The following is a 20,373-nucleotide window of genomic DNA, read 5'->3' as shown; positions in this document are numbered from 1 at the left end:
AATTTAGATCCAGCTGTGTGTAATGTGTTAGTTAAAATCAACTTGGTTAATACCTTTCAGACTATGTCATGATGTTAGGGGCGCTTTTAACTAAACTTGAATAATAATATCTTGTTTTGTTTTTATATGACAACTAGTTAAAGGCCCATCCCCAATGCAGCAGTCAAAAATTTAATTAAATATATAAGGATTATGAAACAAAATACAAAAATGTTTTGTAGGCTACTAAAATATCTGTAATTAAATGGGCAGTCCCAGGTTTCACTGGGTACATACCTATTGATAAGAGTTGATTTAACTATACCAAATGCCAAAATGTGAGGAAATTGCCCAAATAGCTTGTATGAAAGTTTCAGCTCAAAATTTTGAGTCATTTGGAAGATATCCCTAGATTTGCTTCACAGAGTTACATAACTTATTTAAAGAATCTCATCTTCATTAGCCCAGTCGGTGCAGAAAGTAGGACGTTAAATCCCATTTCATTTTATTTATAGAATACACTGTTTCAATAGTGACTTTGTAATAATAATGACATTCTCTTACCACTATAATTTGCATGTCTGTAGACATATCTTTCCAGGCATTTGTTTATAACATGGAATTTGGGGACTTGTCACCAAAAACATATGGAAACTAAAGTTTGTATTTCTGAGAAAAGGTACCTCACAGGATGAAGATCTTTAAGAGTATACCATACATAATTCATGAGACACTGCACCTTTAATCCTTGATTATATTATTTGATTTGTCTATGGTAATGTGTGCAATGCCCAGAGTCTACTGCCTACTCTACATGTAAAAGGAATTGTCAAGGGTTCTTTTATGTGACCCCTTAGCTTTTTCATTTCCACCAAAGCAATAAGCAAACCTATCCTTATTAGCAGAACCTGAGGTGGCTAAGTGAGTAAGACGTTGGCTCACTAACCTGGAGGTCCGGTGTTCAATCCCTGTGTGGGCCTAGAAAGTTCATCAGGATTTTTCATCATGCCCCCCCCCTCCACCCACCCCGTGTCAGTGGTGTAGGACGGAGGGCCTGGCAAAGAACAACCATGGTTGTTCGGATGGGCAAAAAAACTGGGGTCCTGTTCGAAATAAAAACAGGCTGTAGCACCACTGTTTGTCTGCGATATCACCTCAGTGGAAACGGACGTTAAATAAAGCTTTTTCACACACCACTGTTTGAGAATAATTTCACTCATAGCATACTGTAGGACGTTAAACCCAATTTCATTTGATTTCTTAATATCAGCTCGGTGTGAAATTAAGTCATACCTCATTACTAACTAAATAAATGACAAACATTAATTTTTACCAGACCAGAAATTCCCTTTATACTTTCATGAAACAACTATATACCACTTATATTGTATTATCTACTACTAATTTATTTCAAGTAGGTCTGTTTTCCGCAACAATTAAGATAAACTATATTATAAATAACAAATATATAAATATGATACTATCCTACTAAGGAAATTAATAATAATCGTAGGATATGACTAAAAGATCAAATGTCATTAACCCCCAATATTCGGTAGAATATTACTAATAATAAGTATCGTCTTACCCAATATCAAGTCATGTTAGTACATATAGATGGAGTGGTAACAATACTTGTATCTAAGGAAACAATGAAATACTGATAATCAGCCAATCAAATTATCACTTACAGCTTTCACATCCATATTGGGTGATATAAGCAGATGGATTGATGACACTTGACTGATGACACTGATCATATTCCGCACTTAAGTAGTTATGAGTTTATTGCCTAAATTGTGATAAATTAGGAATAGCAGTTTGCGATTTAAGTATGACATTCTATATTCTATTGTTACTTACTATATATAACAGACGGTACAGTCTTTATATTTAGATCCTGCATCAGTTTTTTTTTTCATGTAATGATTTAAAGTTCTCTTCAACGGATTACTTTTAAATTAAATAATTTCCATGTGTATTTTCTTCAGGATTTGTTATATCTAACAGAATCAGAAATAAGAGATCTTGGAGTTCATAATGGTGGACATCGCGCGAAAATAGTTTCCAGTTTACGAATACTTCGTGAAAAGTATGAAAAAGGTAGATATAAAATTATTTAGTATGTTTTGTATTGAATCAATTTTAACATCGGGATTTGTTAATACATTTGATGTAAAGATCCATACAGACAGGAGTAGTATATTTATTTACAAATGTATAAACTGAAATATTGTCCAAATGAGTCAAGTCAACAGCATTATAGTCAGTAAGATTTTGTTTATAAAGTCACTCCTGTCCATCAGTCCATTTGTTTATTTGTTTGTTTAGAATTCCTTGATCCATTTACATGCAATTCTTTGATCCATTTACATGCAATTTATACACAGTGTTTATGATCATTAGATAAGACAGCCTATTAATTTCCGATAACTCAAACAGCTTAAGTTCTTGTCAACCATTTCTGATAATAACTTTTTGGAGGATCTGGAAAATTTATACACAGTACTTATGTTTATGAGATGAAGAATGATTATTATCAAAGTCAATGCCCTTGATGACATTGATCAATCTTGTCGATGCTCTAAAAGCTAAAGTTATCATCCATTTGACATGACGTAATTAAGACAGTTAAAGTTTTCATCTGATTACTGGTACATATTTTGTTTATGTTAGTACTTGGAGAAGCCTATCAAATTCATTGGTTATTGCATTTGAACAGTTATTATTGTCTTGTAAGATTTTAGTACTTTCATTATTTTTCTTTTATTAATTAAAGGACGAAGTCATCATTCACCAATTCACTCACCTGGTCCCGCTCATTTACCACCACCTGGCATACAGTATGTAACACCTTTCATTATATTTTCATTCTTTTTATGATTAAAATGGCTCAAGGCCAATATACCAGTATGTGTAGGCTATTCTGCAAATATTCACAGTGTTCGACTTTTACATCTTGAGATATGGCTATTCACAGGAAACATTATTTTAGAATTCTGTATAAAGAGGCATCAAAAACATCTACCAAGGTATTCAAAATAAGCTTATAAACTTGAATCTATAATTATTGAAAATTGGGTCACTGACCTGCAGTGGGCAGATTTCTTTGAATGTTTCTTCAAATTCTGAAGAAGATAGTATTCTTTCTTAAAGATTGACGACTTGAGCTCCAATTTTGCACAGAATTTTGCACAGAATTTAATATGAACATGCATGATTGTGCTTGATTCTATTTATTTCATCTTATATTTCTATCTATAGATTAGCGTGCGCACGCTGTATCATAAAGTCTGTCATTGAGTCGACTTGCATGGTTTTGAATCCCCGGTTGTACGTGTCAAGGAGTAGGGTCGCCTGTCCAACCTCGTGGGTTTTCTCCGGGTCCTCCGGTTTCCTCCCACTGCTAAAGACCCCTACGCGCAAGCGAATTATTGAAATAAAATTAAAACCATATGTTAGTCCCGAAATGACCTAGTTTGTGTCGAGTGGACGTTAAACCCCATTTCTCTCTCTCTCTCTCTATCTATAGATATTTTCTTTTAGTATCAGTTATGTGTGACAATATATAGTAATAATATACTGTATGTATGTTGATAAACATGTACGCCATACTTTATCATGTAGACTTTATATATGACTCATTGTCTTAATTCAACCAGGAACTAAATTACATTATACTTTCACCACTATACCCCTGTTGTGACGTACTATTGTACAGAATTGTATGTGTGCATTAAATATTGCACATTTAATAATGAATAAAGTCTTCTATTGTTTCATGTTTCTGTTTCATATGACAATTATATGCACACATTCATTCATGATATTACATGTCGTCATGAATGGGAAGGATATTAATATCTGAATATAAATATAATCTCATGTTTGTTTTCATCTAATTCTTCTTTTAGAGTTTCACCACCATCTCCCTACAGTCATCCAGATTATTCGAGCCTAAATAGTTCTCAAGAAAAACTTCAGGAGGTTCTGCAACGAGAATTGGAATCGGACCCATCAGAGTTAAAGAGTCATGGGTGGTACCATGGTAACATCTCCCGGCAGCGAGCAGAAGTCATAGTAAAAGAAAATGGCGATTTTTTAGTGCGTGACTGTATTTCTAAGCCAGGTGATTTTGTGCTTACTTGTTGTTGGTCTGGAGTTCCATTACATTTTATGATCAACGCCAACATCCAGTCTGTACAAGGTGGACAAATTCCGCAAATATCTTATCAATTTGAAGAAGAGTCTTTCGATACAATACAGAATTTGATTAACTTTTATTTAACACAGAATAAATTCATCACTCGTACTTCCAAAGCCAAACTCAAGAAACCTATAAAACGTTCAATGCCACTGAGCTATTATGATTCCAAATATGGAGCTTTGAGTAATTTATCAACTGTCGGTGTTTACACACCATCGCAAAGTCCGAGACCTAGTCCTTTTGTTTCTCCAGCCGTTAGTCCATCAACGAGTCCAAAAATGCAACGAAGGACACCAAAACGAACAGGAAGTCAGCCATTGTTGTCTGTGGATGAGATTAGAGATACACGAATAGGTTCCAATGCCATGGATCGTTGTGACAGTTTACCGGTGATTAATACACCACAAACTAAACATCGATCTCCCTCGAGAGAACATCCAGTTACGCGATATCATCAAAGATCAGGCAGCGAACCTGTCTTAATGCCTACTCAATCGGAGCAAAAATCAATTCAAAAAGGAACTGGACAATCAGGATCAGACAGTGATTTAACAAAGCCTCCACCGCCGAAACCCAGTCGAATCCCTTCTATAAAATATAAACAACGACCAAAGGTTTTAGTCAGGAATGTTGCGTTATATGAAGATGATGACGGAAGAGATTATTCTGATTACTATCAGGTGAAAGAGGAACCGAGTTGGGCCAAGGGAAAAACCTCTCTTGCACCTGACATTAAAACTCCAACAGCATTAACTAGTCCTCCGAAAATCTATGACAATAATTTTAATACTCTGAAAAATTCCTCCCATAATCTTAATTCACATACGATATACGGAAAATTTTTAAGTAATCGTGTGTTTCCAGAGCTGGATTCTCCGACTAAGGATATTCGATATGATGAAGATATTTACAACATAAATATCAAGTATGATACCATGTATCTAAAAAAACGTAAAATGACAAAACCAGTGATGCGCAATTCTTCAAGCTTTAATGTTCGTACAAGTGAATTCGCAGTCTTGCCAAACGACTGTAAACCGTTAGAGGCTGGAAGTATGATAAAGTTGAAATCCACGTTATTAGAAAAAGATGCCCGAGTGCTGGCTCTACATTGTACTAAGATGGATTTAGATGCTGTTCATGTTTTAACAAATGAGGATCATGGAATGGGGGTAGAATCGGGGCTAGAGTTATTGACCCTGCCTCAGGGTAAAGATTTAAGACAGGATATTATAGAAAGGTAAGTTTTGGAAACTGAAGAAAATTTTTTTTTCAATATTTAGTAATATGGGCTAGTAGATGAGTTGGTTCAGTTCTTTTGTTTCGTACATAAACCAGGCCCCGAGTTCACAAAGCATTCTCAAACCTATGTTCATAATTGTTCGCCTTATTTTAACTAAAATATAACCATTTATAAAACTTGTGTTGTTTTAATGTATCAAATACATCAATAAGAAACTATGTGCAAATTTTTGTGTTTCTGGATCAAAGATATTTCTCATAAACAGTGATTGAAAGTTGAGTAAATTCTTAACTTAAGTCTGAGAATGTTTTGTGAACTTGGGGCCAGATAATCTAAGTCATGGCTGTATATTGTCTTTAATAACTCCTAGGCATATTATTGTTTAGCATGTTGTACTGGTGTGGGTAAATATATGACTGGTTCTGTCCGCATGAGATCCACGGGTCAATGCATAAAACCTATATTCAATGGTCTTCCATTTGATATGACATACATGTTGACCGGTATGCATTTATCTAACAAAATGGGTGAAATATTTAGCTTGGAAATTGGTATACACCGTAACAGTCATTTTCAGAATAATTACACAAACTAAATAAGGACTCCATATATAGCAACCAAAAACATCATATTTTGTGCATTTCTGATCAGTGTTTGCCTTTAGATATTGGGGAAAACTATACTAATTTGGATTTAGTTGACACTGTTGTACGTATCATGCCAAATCTCAATTAAGAGACCTGCAACATGTGACTCATTAAGCCAGGGCCCGATTCCTAAAAAATTCTTAAGCACGTTCTTGTGCTTAGATTTTAAGTAGACTTTGCATTTAAGTAAACTTATCTTATTTTGTGTTCCCGGAAAATTCTTAAGAAAATTCTTGTGCTTAGATTTTAAGTAGATTTCAGGGTAAGCACAAGCACGTTCTTATGTGTTCCAAGAAAATACTTAAGTAAAACTTTGTTCTTAAACATTGTCAATCTAAGTGCAAGTCCCAAGCGCTTACCAACCTTAAGTCTGTTTGTTCTTCAAACAAGATGGTTGACCGTAGAGATATTCGACGGCATTTCTTACTTCCTTTGATACAAAAGAAACATATTCTCGAGAAGAATATAGAAAATTTCGCTTCTTCCCTGAAACCATTTTATTTATTTGCCAATTAGTAAACAACACAAACACAGGCCACTTTAAGATCAGACGCTCTCACAATTATTCCGTCTGTTTGCATGTTCTTGCGTTTTTTTTTTTTTAGTTTGTGGCACATTTTATATATGTATAGGGGACATGTCAAATGCATCTAAATCGACCATTTGCCAGGGAGTTAATGTCATTGATCTATTTATAACTCAATGCAGTCGACCAATTTATGACTTAATTCGCATACCAAAATTGTTTTTATGACATTAGAGAGCATCATAGTCTCAATTTACTAGTCACAATGTTCTTGACTTATGCTTACGTAAGAATGGTCTTGAGAATTTTCTAGAGACGGTATTTTATAAAGTTATTTACGTGCATTAAGTAAACGTGAAGCATGACTCTTTGCTTACTTTAAGAATTTTGTAGGAACCGGGCCCTGGTTTAAGTTATGGTAAATAAATTCAAAATCAATTTAGAAGTTTAATATTAATCAAACTTAAAAGTCAAAAGTCATGTGATTTGAGATGAGGTTAAACATGAATATCTAAATAATGATAGTGTAAAAATTAAAAATGTGTCAAGGGAGATAACTACATATATTGCCACTCTATTTTTTATATTAATTAATTAAGTATTTTGACATAAAGTTATATATTTGTTATTGTCAGTATTTTAACATGGCCATTGTTGTTTTATGTATTACAGATGTCATTGTATGAAGTTATTTGTTATTGTCAGTATTTTAACATGCAGTACAGTCAGTGAACGAGCTAATATGATGAGTCAATGGATTTTGATATCCTTAGAATTAAAACTATTGGGTAATCTATTTAGTTTTGTTAATGTTATGGATGGACTTACTTCACAACAGGTTAGTTTATTTTATTAACATTGTAATGAGAATTGTAATGAAACGATTAGATTTATGTTATTCATGCCCTGTTCACAGTTCCAGTGTCCTGGATTCAAACAATTTAGTGCATAAGCTTCTAAATTAAAGATGCATTATTATTTAGACATTTATTAACAAGATGATTGAAAAACAATCACCAAGACTGCTTAGGAGTCGTAATACCAGCAGACAGAGGGTTCTATGATTTTCCAACCTGATTTCCCTTGTCGGTGCACTACAGAGGAAAAGCATCTAGTTGCTATGATCGAAAAACGCCATGGTTCTGTTTACACCATCTGCAGCATGTTAAAGATCCCCTGAAAGATGGAAATTGAAATATGAGTAAGCCATAGCAACGCTGTCGGGGTAAAATTTCCCTTATATGTACTCTTCCAAAAAAGTAGGGGATATTGAAATGCAAATACCTATGCAGGTTGCGATATGATAAATAGTCATGGACATTTGACATGCTTTGAGAGTATGTTCACAGATGAAGAACTTATCGCCCCAACAGAACCACTGAGCTGCACATGCAAAACGCAATAGCGCCATTCTTGTGGAAGGGGTTCATTGTCAAATTTGACACTTCAAGGAAGGGTTGATGAAAACTGCCGCGTGCTAGTTTATCTATCCATGTTTGCATTCCTATCGGTTCTTGCATAAGATTTACTGTTTAGCATATCTTTGCTTTAGTGTGTTACATTTAATTTGATCGGGACACGTGTTCGTCAACGTCAACCGACAACACTGCAAGCATTGGCCATGGCACTGCAAGAGGACTGATTGGACGGTTGATTAGGAGCACGCCACAACGAATTGCTGAATGTCTGAGGATTGGTGGAACAATTACTCATTATTAAGACAAAAATCAAAAACGTCCATTTTCACTTTTGACGGTGTATATCTCTTTGCGAGTGAAATGGGGCCGTCAGATAAGCCGCCCATATGAACTGTTTATGTTCATGTGTAGGCAATTTGCCTGTTATTAACATACACGGTTTCCTCTACTAAAAACAGTTTTGTATTGTTTCGGAATATCCCCTACTTTTTTTTGAAGAGTATATGCCCTCATCATGTCCAGTTGGTGCAGAAAAGATAGACATCAAAATCTCATTTCATTTCAATTTGCTATAGATCCGTTGGTGATGGCCTTTAAGGTGATGGCCTTTAAGGAACTTTAAGTGAGAATTCTTCTTCAAATTTCACTTGGAACCATAGAAATTTTGTGGGCCTCAAAATGACTAATATTCCTTACTTCCATAGAATTCCTACAATGTAGTCACATGATGTTAATTCTCATCAATATTGTGTTTTCAGGTGTCAAGATTAAAGACAACCAGATTAATATTACGTCAAAATCACACCAATAGTGCTTACACCTTCGACACAAAACTCAAGGCAGCCTATAAAGCTTTAAATGAGGGTAGCAGTTCTCTCCCTTTACAAAATGTGTGCGTGCCAAATATTAACCCTCTAGTGTATTTATTGGAACGAGATTTAGATAGTCTGCTCAATGAACTAACATGGGAACGCAACAACCCTGTGGCAGGGTTAGATATGTTTCTTACACATTTGGATACTGCGCGTGTCATTGCTGCTCAAGTTGAACTCTATCAAATTACAGGAAGTGCTGTAATGGCCGATTTTCATGGTGATCGTGACATTTTAGATATGTTTGACACTGCCTTTCATCTTAAATTGTTATGGGGAGCCAGAGGTGCCAGTGTAAATCGTAAAGACAGACATCGTAAATTTGACCAATTGTTGATTATTCTATCCGAAAGAGCTGAAGCATCGAATGATGAGGGAACGGCGGTGTGATTTGTAATATTCTATATTTAAGATCTCAGTTCATTCTCCGAATTCATGATATAATTTTTTTAAGAAAAGATCCATAAATTTCTATATTTTATATCTATTGGTTTCAAATTCAATATATGTTCAGTCATAGATATAGATAAATAATATATTAATCAATACAATTGCTTTGTTTAGTATATGTCCCTCATTAAGACTAGAGAATCTTAATCAAAACATTGCTCAGTAATTTTTTCACATTAATTTTAGTTTGATTGAAGAAAGTCTGAATCTAAATTGTTTATGTAACTACTCGATAACCTAGGTTTTTTTTTTCTTTAAATGACATTTAGTAGTTAAGATAAACCCAAAATATATGACATATTTAAATGCAATTCATAATTGTTTGGCTTTGAGAATATCTAATGAGTTTGGCTTTGTGTTGTATCAGTGTTATGTATCGGCACATGTCTATATGTAATGATATATGCATAATATCATATATTTTTGGTTACACATATATATGTTGAAATATTTAATGTTTGAATGAACACAAGATTGGACCTAAAACATTGCATTTAAATCTCTTTTTTATTAGACTACATGAACAAACTGTTTACTGTTTGTTATATAATGTCAATTCAAATTCAAATCAGAATTTGTTAAGTTTCTGTCTAATATGAAATATTTGTTGCGTCTATTACTCAAATGAAAGAAATTAGCCTATATTTATTTGGAAGAATTTGACTTTCTAAACTTCTGAAAAATGCCCAAAACTGAACCAAATATTTATTTCATTTCGACTTTTCAAATACCGGTATGGCAGCATTCGAATTGTGACTAGTAAAATTAGCATTACAATAAATATTGACATAATACAACAAGACTCAGTATTATGAAAATCTATAAATTCTTTTCTGGAAAGAAATTATTTAAAAAAAATTATAAGTACATTGTTTAAAATTATAATCATAAATTATGCAATGGTTTCAATGACAAAGAACAAATGTATACTCTCAGTACTGTAATTAAGTAAAGAGTTGTATGTGATATATCATGATTTAAAAATAAAATATATAAATACATTGTTTAAAATTATATTCATAAATTATGCAATGGTTTCAATGACAAAGAACAAATGTATACTGTCAGTACTGTAATTAAGTAAAGAGTTATATGTGATATATCATGATTAATAAGATAAGTACAAATTAATATAAAGTAGGTAATATGGTAAGCAACAAAATTATCTGATGATATTGATAGTAATGGATTCAGCATTTGATGTTTTCACTACAACACACTGTCCACACAATATAAAATATCTAATATTTTTATGATGCATTTATAATTAATAGTTTGTAACTATTTTATCAACTGACTATAGCTCTGTATTATTTAGTAAAGTATTTATTGTCATGCATAATGTAGACAATTTACTTAGTATGCAGTTGTTAAAACATGGTTTATGTACTCACTAAAATGTGATAATTTGACATGTATGAAATTAAGGCCACAACAAATTGATTTTCTGTTCTTTGGGGTCTTGATAAATAAATGACCACTTAACTCTTAACTGATGCATAGTGACTTTTGTCGACACCTATAACATTACCGTTAAAATTACTGGCAACTTTTGTTGACAAAACCATTTAGCTAAATGCAATGCTTCTGGAGGCAGACCACCATTAAATTTCACCATCTCGGTACCCAACGAATTGTAGTTCGTCTATTTATAGCAATTCTCTCTCTCTCTTTTCTCCCCTTTTGCATGCCCATTTTTGTTGATTTTTTGGTCTAGAATGGACGAAGAGGGTTTGAATTAACATTTTCTGCCAGGTTTTGGTAAATATTCATGATTTTGAGGCGGAAGGATAACAGGGTTATCAGGTTGGCTACGGCGATATGTACGGCAACTAGTTACATGTTTTTAGTATGCTTCTTCAAGTTTGTGTATCTCAAAATTTTGGTGGTCAACCCCATACAAATTTTAGTGCGAAGACATGACCATTTATTCCTCTGTCTGTAGTGAAAAGCATTCAGCCCAACGAAAATTTGGGGAAAAGTTGGAGGTGGGCAAAGAGGCCAGAATTAACATTGAAGTCAATGGGGAAATTAATGGTGGTCTGCCTCCTTCTAGCATAATGATAGTTACTTTCCTTATGAACAGACAAATTTTTTCTTGTTTGTTTACATCCTGTTTTGACAGTTAAAAATCTTACTGTTTGATTTTATCTGTGGTTTAGATTTTTATAGTTTTGCGTTAGAACGTGATAGGCTAGTTAGTAGGCCTACTGATAATAGTGATAAGTCACGTGATACAAGCAAGTGGGCTTAATCAACAAATTACTTAAATAAGCTTAAATCAAAAGAGATTCATGATGAATGATTTTTAGTTCACAACAGACAGACAAAAAAATAGAACTAACCATTATATACATGAATTTTGCATGAAATGTCTAAATTAATATTTGGTATAAAATTCATATTAATGAAAATAACATTAAATTTAGATTATTTCATCCATTTACATGTTGGGTCTATCTACAGTTGTTATTTAATGAAATGATTTTAAAATGCATATCTATATTTTAACACTATTGATCATTATGACAGGTTTTTTTTTTTTTTTTTTTTTTTTATAACGTTATGAAGTCAAACCTCTGTGTCATTTAAGAGTTCAATCGTGTGAAAGATGTTTTATTGTCTACGATATCACCTTAGGTGGAAGTGGACGTAAAACCCCAGAAACGAACGAACGAAAGATGTTTTGTTTGAAATTTCAAAACTTAAAAAAATGAGACTAAATGCTTTTTAACTGCACAACCAAGTATTTTTGTTTATAGATAAGTCTTTTTCCCCAAAGAAATAAGACAAATTTCTATGTGTATTCCCAATGAACAGAAAATCAAATTGATGTGGCTTAAGTAATCATACATTTGTATGTTATCAAATTCGCATCATTATGTTTGTAAATTCGCATCATTATATAAGCAAAATATTTGGTCTGTTTTTCGTAGACTGAATTGAGGAAGCAGAAATCTGATTTTCAGCAGTAATTTCTACAATGATTGACATCACAAATTGGTCACTTATTCGTCAATGTGTGTCTACTTTTACATAACAACATTCTGTCAGTAATACAAAATTAACCAGCAGCATAATTTTTATCAGATCTCAACGGTAAATCTCACCGCTGCGCAAAAGGTACAGTCCCTAATTACCATGATATAATAAACTGAGAACTTAATAAGTGGGACAAACAAAATTGAGTTTTAATAATATACTAAAGACTGTATATATACATTCTAGGTAAATATGAGCAAAATATTCATTATCTGTTAATCATCCGTAATTCATTGTATGTTTTTATGTATGCTACTGTACTATTTGAGATCTATGATATTTGATTAAGTTTATATGATTCTGATAAATATGTAATTTTATATATGAATTTGTAAAAAGGTCCTATTGTTATCATTTGCTTTGTTATATGTTGTTTTAATTATAGTGCTATTAATAAAATACAGTCATACAAAACTTATTGTAAAATGATGTCTTTAACTGCTTAAAAGAGCTAAACCTCTTTGATCAGGGGTGTGTGGGGGGGGATACCCAGGAAAAAAACAGTTGGTCGCAAAATAAGTGCAGTCGGTCCCAATATTATGCATCAGCGACTATATGAATTAATGAGGTACACAAAAATGCCAAAATAGAAATGGAAATCTCAAATACTTAATATATCATGATTGAATATATCTGTGTATACGATTGCTTTGATTTGATATCACAATACGCGCCAGTTTTTCAAAGCTCAAAGCTTGATCCTGACAAAATTGCCAATAGGTGCTTGATGCAAATATGCATAGTCATATCTTTGCTAATTTATTTACATGTATTTTCACCTCAACAGTATATGGAAGATATAGGTCCATATGTAAATGATGTAATTATTATCACTTTCAGAAATTGTCACAGAATCACAGCACTATATACGTTCTTGCAAATTTCTTAATAAATAACATGAATTCCCATGGTATTACCCAAATTTACTCATAAGTGTTTTCTGACCATCAGAATTCTGCAAAATCTTCCCATAAAGTCCAGGAAATGACATTTTAGGAAGTCTAGATTCAAAATTTCTCAGCGGGTGCATCCCCCCCCCCCCTCACAGAAAACTTGCAAGTGCTGTGCTCGGCTCGTGGCTGTGTCACTCATATAGGGGCCTTTGCACCAGTATCATGTTTGGCATACAGTGTCAGCAGCAGTACATGCAATTGATTATGTCTTAATATTGGATTGAACTAGGTTCTATTTTTGATCCAAATCAAAGAGGTCTATTCATTTTGAAAGAGAGATTAATATCCTCTCATTGCAAACTAGGTAATTTTGGGACCAAGTGTACAATTTGTATTTAAATAATTTTATTGGTGTACAAGGGTCTTCAGAAGTGGGGGATACTGAAGTACCTGGAGAAATACCACAAAGTAAGACAAGAGACCTACCCCATAACAAACTGCAAGTTAGCAGACAATATACTTTTAAATTCCCAAATAGATTTAAAATTTAGTATGCATGGTGGCATTAAAAAGATGCATACATTTAGAGGGCACAGTTAAATATTGTTGTGATCGGGTATACTGCGAAATTGAAAGAATGTTTTTGATTTGTCAAAATCTAGCTTGTTCAATTTTAACAGTAGGGATTTAACAGCCAAATGTTTTCAAAACATTAGGAATTAATACACGTTAATGAGGAATTAAGTTGGTCTTGCTTTGTGGTACCCATGTTGTTGAAGCAACGACTGCGAGTTTCTATTGAAGATGCGTGGTACCAGGCATAATTGTGATTGGACTGCAGACCGCGGTATGTTTAAGTTCAGAATAAAACCAACAGAATGTAATCCATCCTTTCGAAATGTTTCTAGGAATTTAACTCATAATTATGATGTATAGCTCAAAGGTGTCTCAGCCCTAGAAATATGCCCCACTGTAAATTTAAAAATAGAATATAAAAATATGTATTTATCGTCTAGCAATGTGATTGTAAACTTCTAGACCTAGACGATCATCCCAATTAGGGCATGATTATCAATTATACCCAGGGCAAGATGTATATCGTTGATTTCAAGAGTCAAATATACCGTCATTAGGTAAACGTTTCTAGACGAGCAAGGAGTGACAGTAATATCTTGTCTGGAGATAAACTGTTGAGACATTCGGATAGGAAAAACAACCTCCAGCGGACTCTGGTTTTGGGAGCTAAGTTACTATGAGGATTTTGATTAATCTATTGTTTCAGGCCAAGGTAATTAACAACCGGGTAGTAATCAAAATGCACATCCTGGCCAATATCCATACTTGCATACGAACCCAAGTATTTGCAGTTGGAGAAAGGCTTGGTATCTCTGATGCCGAAAAACGAGTTACTCGTTTTTCGATATTGGCAAATAACGAAAACAAGCTTCTCATTTAAATATAAAAACAGTTTTCAGGAATGAATAGAGAAACACATTTAATTAATTAAACTTATAAATGGCGATGCCTGGGCATTGGATCAAATAAAACTGCTTTTCCCTTTTGATTTTCAATATTGGCGAATGACGAAAAACAATTAGTACATATAAAAAAAGTGGATTTAAGGATGTGTATCTACAGAATGTATTCCAAACATATTTCATCAATACAGTTTTATAAAGCGAATTTTGAAACCATAAATGAGAATGCATGTGCAGAGGATTCAATAAAACTGCTTCTTCGTTTTGAATTGTCGATATTGGCCAATAACGAAAACAGGCTACCCGTTTTTCGATATTCAGATATGAATCTCAAATAAGTAGAATCTATGGACATAGAGAATATCTGAGAACCAATTCGCTTCACTGGATTCCCATAAAAAATTACTTATGATTTCTAAATTAGTTTTATTATATTGATTTAAGGAAATGGTTTTCACCGTTATTATCTATATATATTTTGTCACATTTTTCTATTATTTGTTTTTGTGTGAATTGATGTGTTTCAAATGCTTACATGTAGGCGTATCGTCTGTGTTCCCACTTGTTTTCTGCTCGGTGACCTTAATAGTTAGTGTTGATGAAACCACATTGGTGGTATTCCTGTCTAAAACTTCATTAGTTGGCAATTTGGATGTAAAGGGTCTCTTGTTAAAGGTTATACGTGTATCTATTTTTGCTTGGCGTTAGAATTATCACATGATTGCGTTACACACATCCAATATAAAATATATAAATGACGCAGTTTTGTTTCCTTTTGGAATCAAATTATACTCTTAAAACACGGATATGTGGTATTCAGTCATTTGATATGAAAAGAAATTGGGTTTAATATCCCACATTTCTACATTAACCGGGCTAAAAGAAAGACGGACGAACGCCATGCAGTGTGCTATGAAGGACCTCAGCTTTTCGCCCAATCCACACGACTAGGCACTGTACTCGCTTGACCCTCCGGTCTGCATCTCTGACTAGGGGAAAGCACACCGGGAATTTCTCGGCAAATACCGGGAGTGAACCCAAGACCTCCTGGTATATAACGGAACTACGCACTTGATTTAGCCTTCAAAATGTACTGGGGGGGGGGGGGTTATAGTCGAAATTATGCAGATGTGGAATTACGGCCTACTCTTCGTCGAATTTCAACTGGTTATTTTACGCACATGTCAACGTGTACACAGGGCATTTGGCTTCCGTTCCATCCTAACTACTAGAGACGCTCTTCCTTGCCAGATTCTTCTTCCTGCACCATACTCGGCCAAAACAGGACCGAACCTTGATTGTCGATCCGGTATACTACAAGGGAATCCTTAAGGCAATGCCCACGGTATACTGGAGTCCCCGTATTCTCGCCATAGGCGTAGGAACCGGCGGCGAACCGTCCATTTTTCGGGCAATGTCGTTTGTCGGGTACAAACATCAGAGAATGGGGAACATTAAGTTGTTTTTTGCTAAACATTATAAGGTAAATTTCTATTGTTGTGTAATTATGAAATTAATTAAAAATAAACAACCAGCCTTGTGGAAATTTAGTTTTAGTTAATGATTGATTCATTCTGAAAATTCGGGTGACAAAGAAAACTTTCGGGCAAACAGCCTCAAACCCCTGACGAAAGATATGACATTTGTAATCAAATCATACATTCATAAAGGCTTTCAATTATTTATGAAAATATCAGAGAAAAATAGCAGTTTGTGTTTGCCTGAAGTCATTGTTATAGAAAAAACGAATGTGTGCTTATATTAATTTTTGATTATAAAGTACAATCTGTACACACTCAAATAGATTCCAGTAAATCATTATTATATCGTCATTCATTTTGTTAAATCAACGTTATGGTGTCTGTTTCGGCTTTATGGAATATCAGAAGTGAATTAAGACTTTGACATATTATCACCATATAAATAATCATTAATAATTGATAAATTGACGAGCTTTGGACAGCATTTTGCACAAAATAGTACACTTGGTTTTTTTTATCATAAATCTCCGCAAGTAATTTTGTTCGCATTTAAAAATATTACATCATAACGGATTATACTCATAGCATACAGTTACCGTTGGTCACTGATGGCGTTCCATAGTTTCATCGCTGGGGGTGGGTTGACTGTTATTTTATATGTCACGTTCATGTTACAATCTTCACCCTAAAAATGGATAGAACTTTATATTTTACAGGCACATAGATAACATGGACAATCGCTTTCAAAATTAATATCAAAATCAGGGGCAAACAACTTGTCCGAAACTGATTCGCTATCAATAGACGTAGGAAGGTAAGAAACCGACTGACATAGTAAGATGGGATAATGTCGCTTACGAATATAATAGTAATAGACTAAATACTTAGCCGCAGTTTAATGTTATTTTAGTAAGAGATTTTTCATGCTACAGGCGCCTTTGCTTTATATTTAGATATTATCTCGTATGGAGAATTCACTCGTTATTATTAACGTATGACATTTCATAGTTCCATTATTGCATAATATCTTGGGTTGACCATACTCTTATGTTACTTCAATCAAAAGCGGAGTGGAATTCGAAGATGAGTAGGCGAAAACGCCACTGTATGGGCAAAGGCAAACTTCTCCACCTCGCATTACTAACTTTGCTGTAGAATAAACATGTTAATCTCAAAATGACCGTATTGTGTTGACGGACCTTCAAACTCCATTATATTGGGGTGTTGGATGGCCGAATGGGTAGCACGTGCGCGCTGTATCACGAGGCCTGTCATTGAGTTAACTGGTGTGGTTTCGAATCCCCGGTTGTACGTGACAAGGAGTAGGGTTGCCTGTCCAACCTCGTGGGTTTTCTCCGGGTCCTCCCGCTTCCCGCCACTGCTAAAGACCCCTACGCGCAAGCGAATTATTGAAATAAAATTAAACCATGTGTTAGTCCCAAAATGACCTAGTTTGTGTCGAGTGGACGTTAAACCCCATACCTCTCTCTCTCTCTTTCTCTATCTATAGATATTTTCTTTTAGTATCAGTTATGTGTCAGTTATCAGTGTCTCTCTCTCTCTCTCTCTCTCTCTCTCTCTCTCCCATACCATGTTTGTTTTTTAAATGCCATGTCATGTGTTATGCTGCATTCCTATATTTACAATTGTTATGATTGTTATTTAGTAACCTAACTACCGTCTTTACTATTTCTGTTGGTGTTGGAAATAGTGAAAAGTGGGACGTTAAAACCAATTTCATTTCATTTATTTACTATTCACTCAGATGTATCGTCATGGAGTATGGAACTTTGAAAGTCATAGTCCTGCAAAGCAACTTAGAGAATTTTAAGCTGAACGGGAGGTTATCACAATCATCATTATTATCATGATGTCATCATAGTCATCTGCACCGTCATCGTTACCATATGACCACAATCACTAACTATATTGTTATAGTTTTTATGTGAATCAAGTGAACCAAATGCCCACAATACGGTCTGAACTGCCTAGTAAGATTGCCCAGGGGAATTACGTTAACATGCGATATTAGAGGTCATAGAATTAATTAATATCAGTATGGAATTATCTTACAGTCTAAATTATGACTGGAAAGGTAAATATCATTACTGTACTGATGAGTAGCTTAGATATTAGTTTTAATGGTTGAAGGTTAGTCATAATGGCCGATATGCCATTATCGTAATGGTTATGGTAAATTTCAATTATTCAGATACATTAGATACAATAAAGTTTACACAGAACCATAGTGGATTAGAAATATGATGTGTTTAAGCCGATCAACAGTTATTTATGTTTACTTTGTATTAACGCCTTCCGAACAATGTCTCTTTGTTAAATAAAAAAACCGTTTTGGAATTCATCGTCGAATGTCCGCATACGCCTCCTATACATTCATATTAGATTTATTGGGGGTGGGGGTGGGGGCGTATTATTTGAAGATGTTTGGAATAGGAAAGAATTAGTATTGACGAAGCCATGGTTACTTTTTCAAACAGTTTGGCCATTGCGTGTAACTTGAAAAGTGCTGTATATGATTAATTGAATCAATGAGTCATTGTTCGTCCACTGTTCAGTTATTTATTTGATTTTCGCAAGGCGGTAAATTTGGATTTATTCTAATGTACTGTCCTATGTGAAGTATTGGCATAGTGCATTTTCCTTTTTTATGTCGTTGTCTAAGTTAGTCAGGGGCAATTGCCCTACCTTTCAGGCAATCCATTAATGGTCAACCCCCTGCACAATAGCTTGCAAAAAGGTTACAATAAGACATCGGACTACAAAAAGATATATGCCATATTCATTTTTCAATATCCTTAATATGTTGTTGCCCCATAAAAATCTCAAATATTGTCGAATATCTACATGCCGTTTGTAAAAGTCTTGAATATTATACTGCATTGGAGGAATGGCGTTTGGAGAGTTCAAAATGTACGCATGAGAGACTTAATCAGACAGTTGTCATATTGTTAATCAGATGTTTAATGCAATGAAGAGTTTCCTAGCGTATTCGACATTATAACAAGCACAAAATCCCAGAAGACATGTATACAACAGCAATTGTTCTAAACCATATTGTGACGCTGTCTAACTCCAGGAATCCATTGAAGAGACCATAGAATATTTAGAGTGATGGTTTATGGTTGGTGAATTCCCACGGCGAAACTGATCAGCATGAATCAACGTGTACAAATTATTAATACCCTATCTCTGTGAAAATTGTATGCTCAAACCACAGCAATCAATTGAATCAATTATAGATTTCCAGTTTGGTACAAACATTATTATTGGGTTGAAATAGGTCGAAAGACCTAATAATGCTATCCTTCCTCTGAAAAAACTTCGAGTCATCGTTTCTTCAAGATACTGATATTTCACTCGATTATGTTGCTCTCCGTTTTTATACAACAAAGAAACTACCGTTCGTGATAATTCTTGGGTTTCATGTGCTACATTATTTTGCAAATATCAGCAATTCCATTAACCAAAATGCACTGCGTTTACCACAAAATCGAAATTTAAATATTTAATGATACGTCAGCTAAAATGTCGATTCCTCAGAATCACAACGCCATTTTCATGTTTGTGAAATTAAAAAAAAACTGAAACAAATCAGTGTTCTATTTGATTTGAAACTCTCTTCTTTCTTCCTGATTGTAGCTTTAAGACAAACTTTTGAATTTATTAGAAATATTAAAAAATGTATCTGGTGTCATAGAACATCATTGACGGTTATGGCTCTCAAAGAAACGTTTTAAAGATACATACTATTGATTCCTTTGTTTAATTCCGTAAAAACCAATTAATAATAATAATATGTGTCGTTTCTTTTTCTAGATATTTCAATATTGACATCACTATAAATCCCCAAAGCTTTGTAATGCCCTCCCCCTCATTTTTATTAGGATCGGAGATAATATAATTAAAATCAGATGTCAATCATATTTCGTTTGGTCTTATTGGAAATCATTATATTAAAGATGTCTTCCGACGCCCTGACTGTGGGATCTAGACTTAGAACATATTAAAGTTAATATATCCATCAAACGTTTGTTTCAAAACTACCCCAAGCTGGAAAATTATATTTAAGCAGCCTCGTTTGTCACGTGACTTAGTGTAAGTCCATTCACAGCATGC

The 20,373-nt window shown here is 34.0% G+C and overlaps 1 protein-coding gene across 8 annotated transcripts in view; it reads left to right on the top strand.

Annotated features, from left to right (window-relative positions):
- LOC126815625 (breast cancer anti-estrogen resistance protein 3 homolog) overlaps positions 1 to 12,792 on the top strand; it is a 64,741-nt gene extending 51,949 nt beyond the window's left edge. For 7 of the 8 annotated variants that reach the window (XM_050541375.2, XM_050541385.2, XM_050541365.2 and 4 more), the window contains exons 3-7: positions 1,971 to 2,082; positions 2,759 to 2,822; positions 3,894 to 5,426; positions 7,275 to 7,440; positions 8,779 to 12,792. In XM_050541375.2, the coding sequence (XP_050397332.1) occupies positions 1,971 to 2,082; positions 2,759 to 2,822; positions 3,894 to 5,426; positions 7,275 to 7,440; positions 8,779 to 9,282 (2,379 nt within the window). In that variant the 3' untranslated portion in view covers positions 9,283 to 12,792. Of the gene's footprint in view, positions 1 to 1,970; positions 2,083 to 2,758; positions 2,823 to 3,893; positions 5,431 to 7,274; positions 7,441 to 8,778 lie in introns of those variants that run through there. The other variant, XM_056102047.1, reaches the window with a different exon arrangement.
- The last annotated feature ends 7,581 nt before the right edge of the window (positions 12,793 to 20,373 follow it).

This window comes from Patella vulgata, chromosome 1 (genome assembly GCF_932274485.2).
Source record: "Patella vulgata chromosome 1, xgPatVulg1.2, whole genome shotgun sequence".
In the NCBI taxonomy this organism is placed as follows: Eukaryota; Metazoa; Mollusca; class Gastropoda; family Patellidae; genus Patella; species Patella vulgata.
Note: the sequence above shows the minus strand (reverse complement) of the source record. Positions and strands in the feature narration are given on the sequence as shown.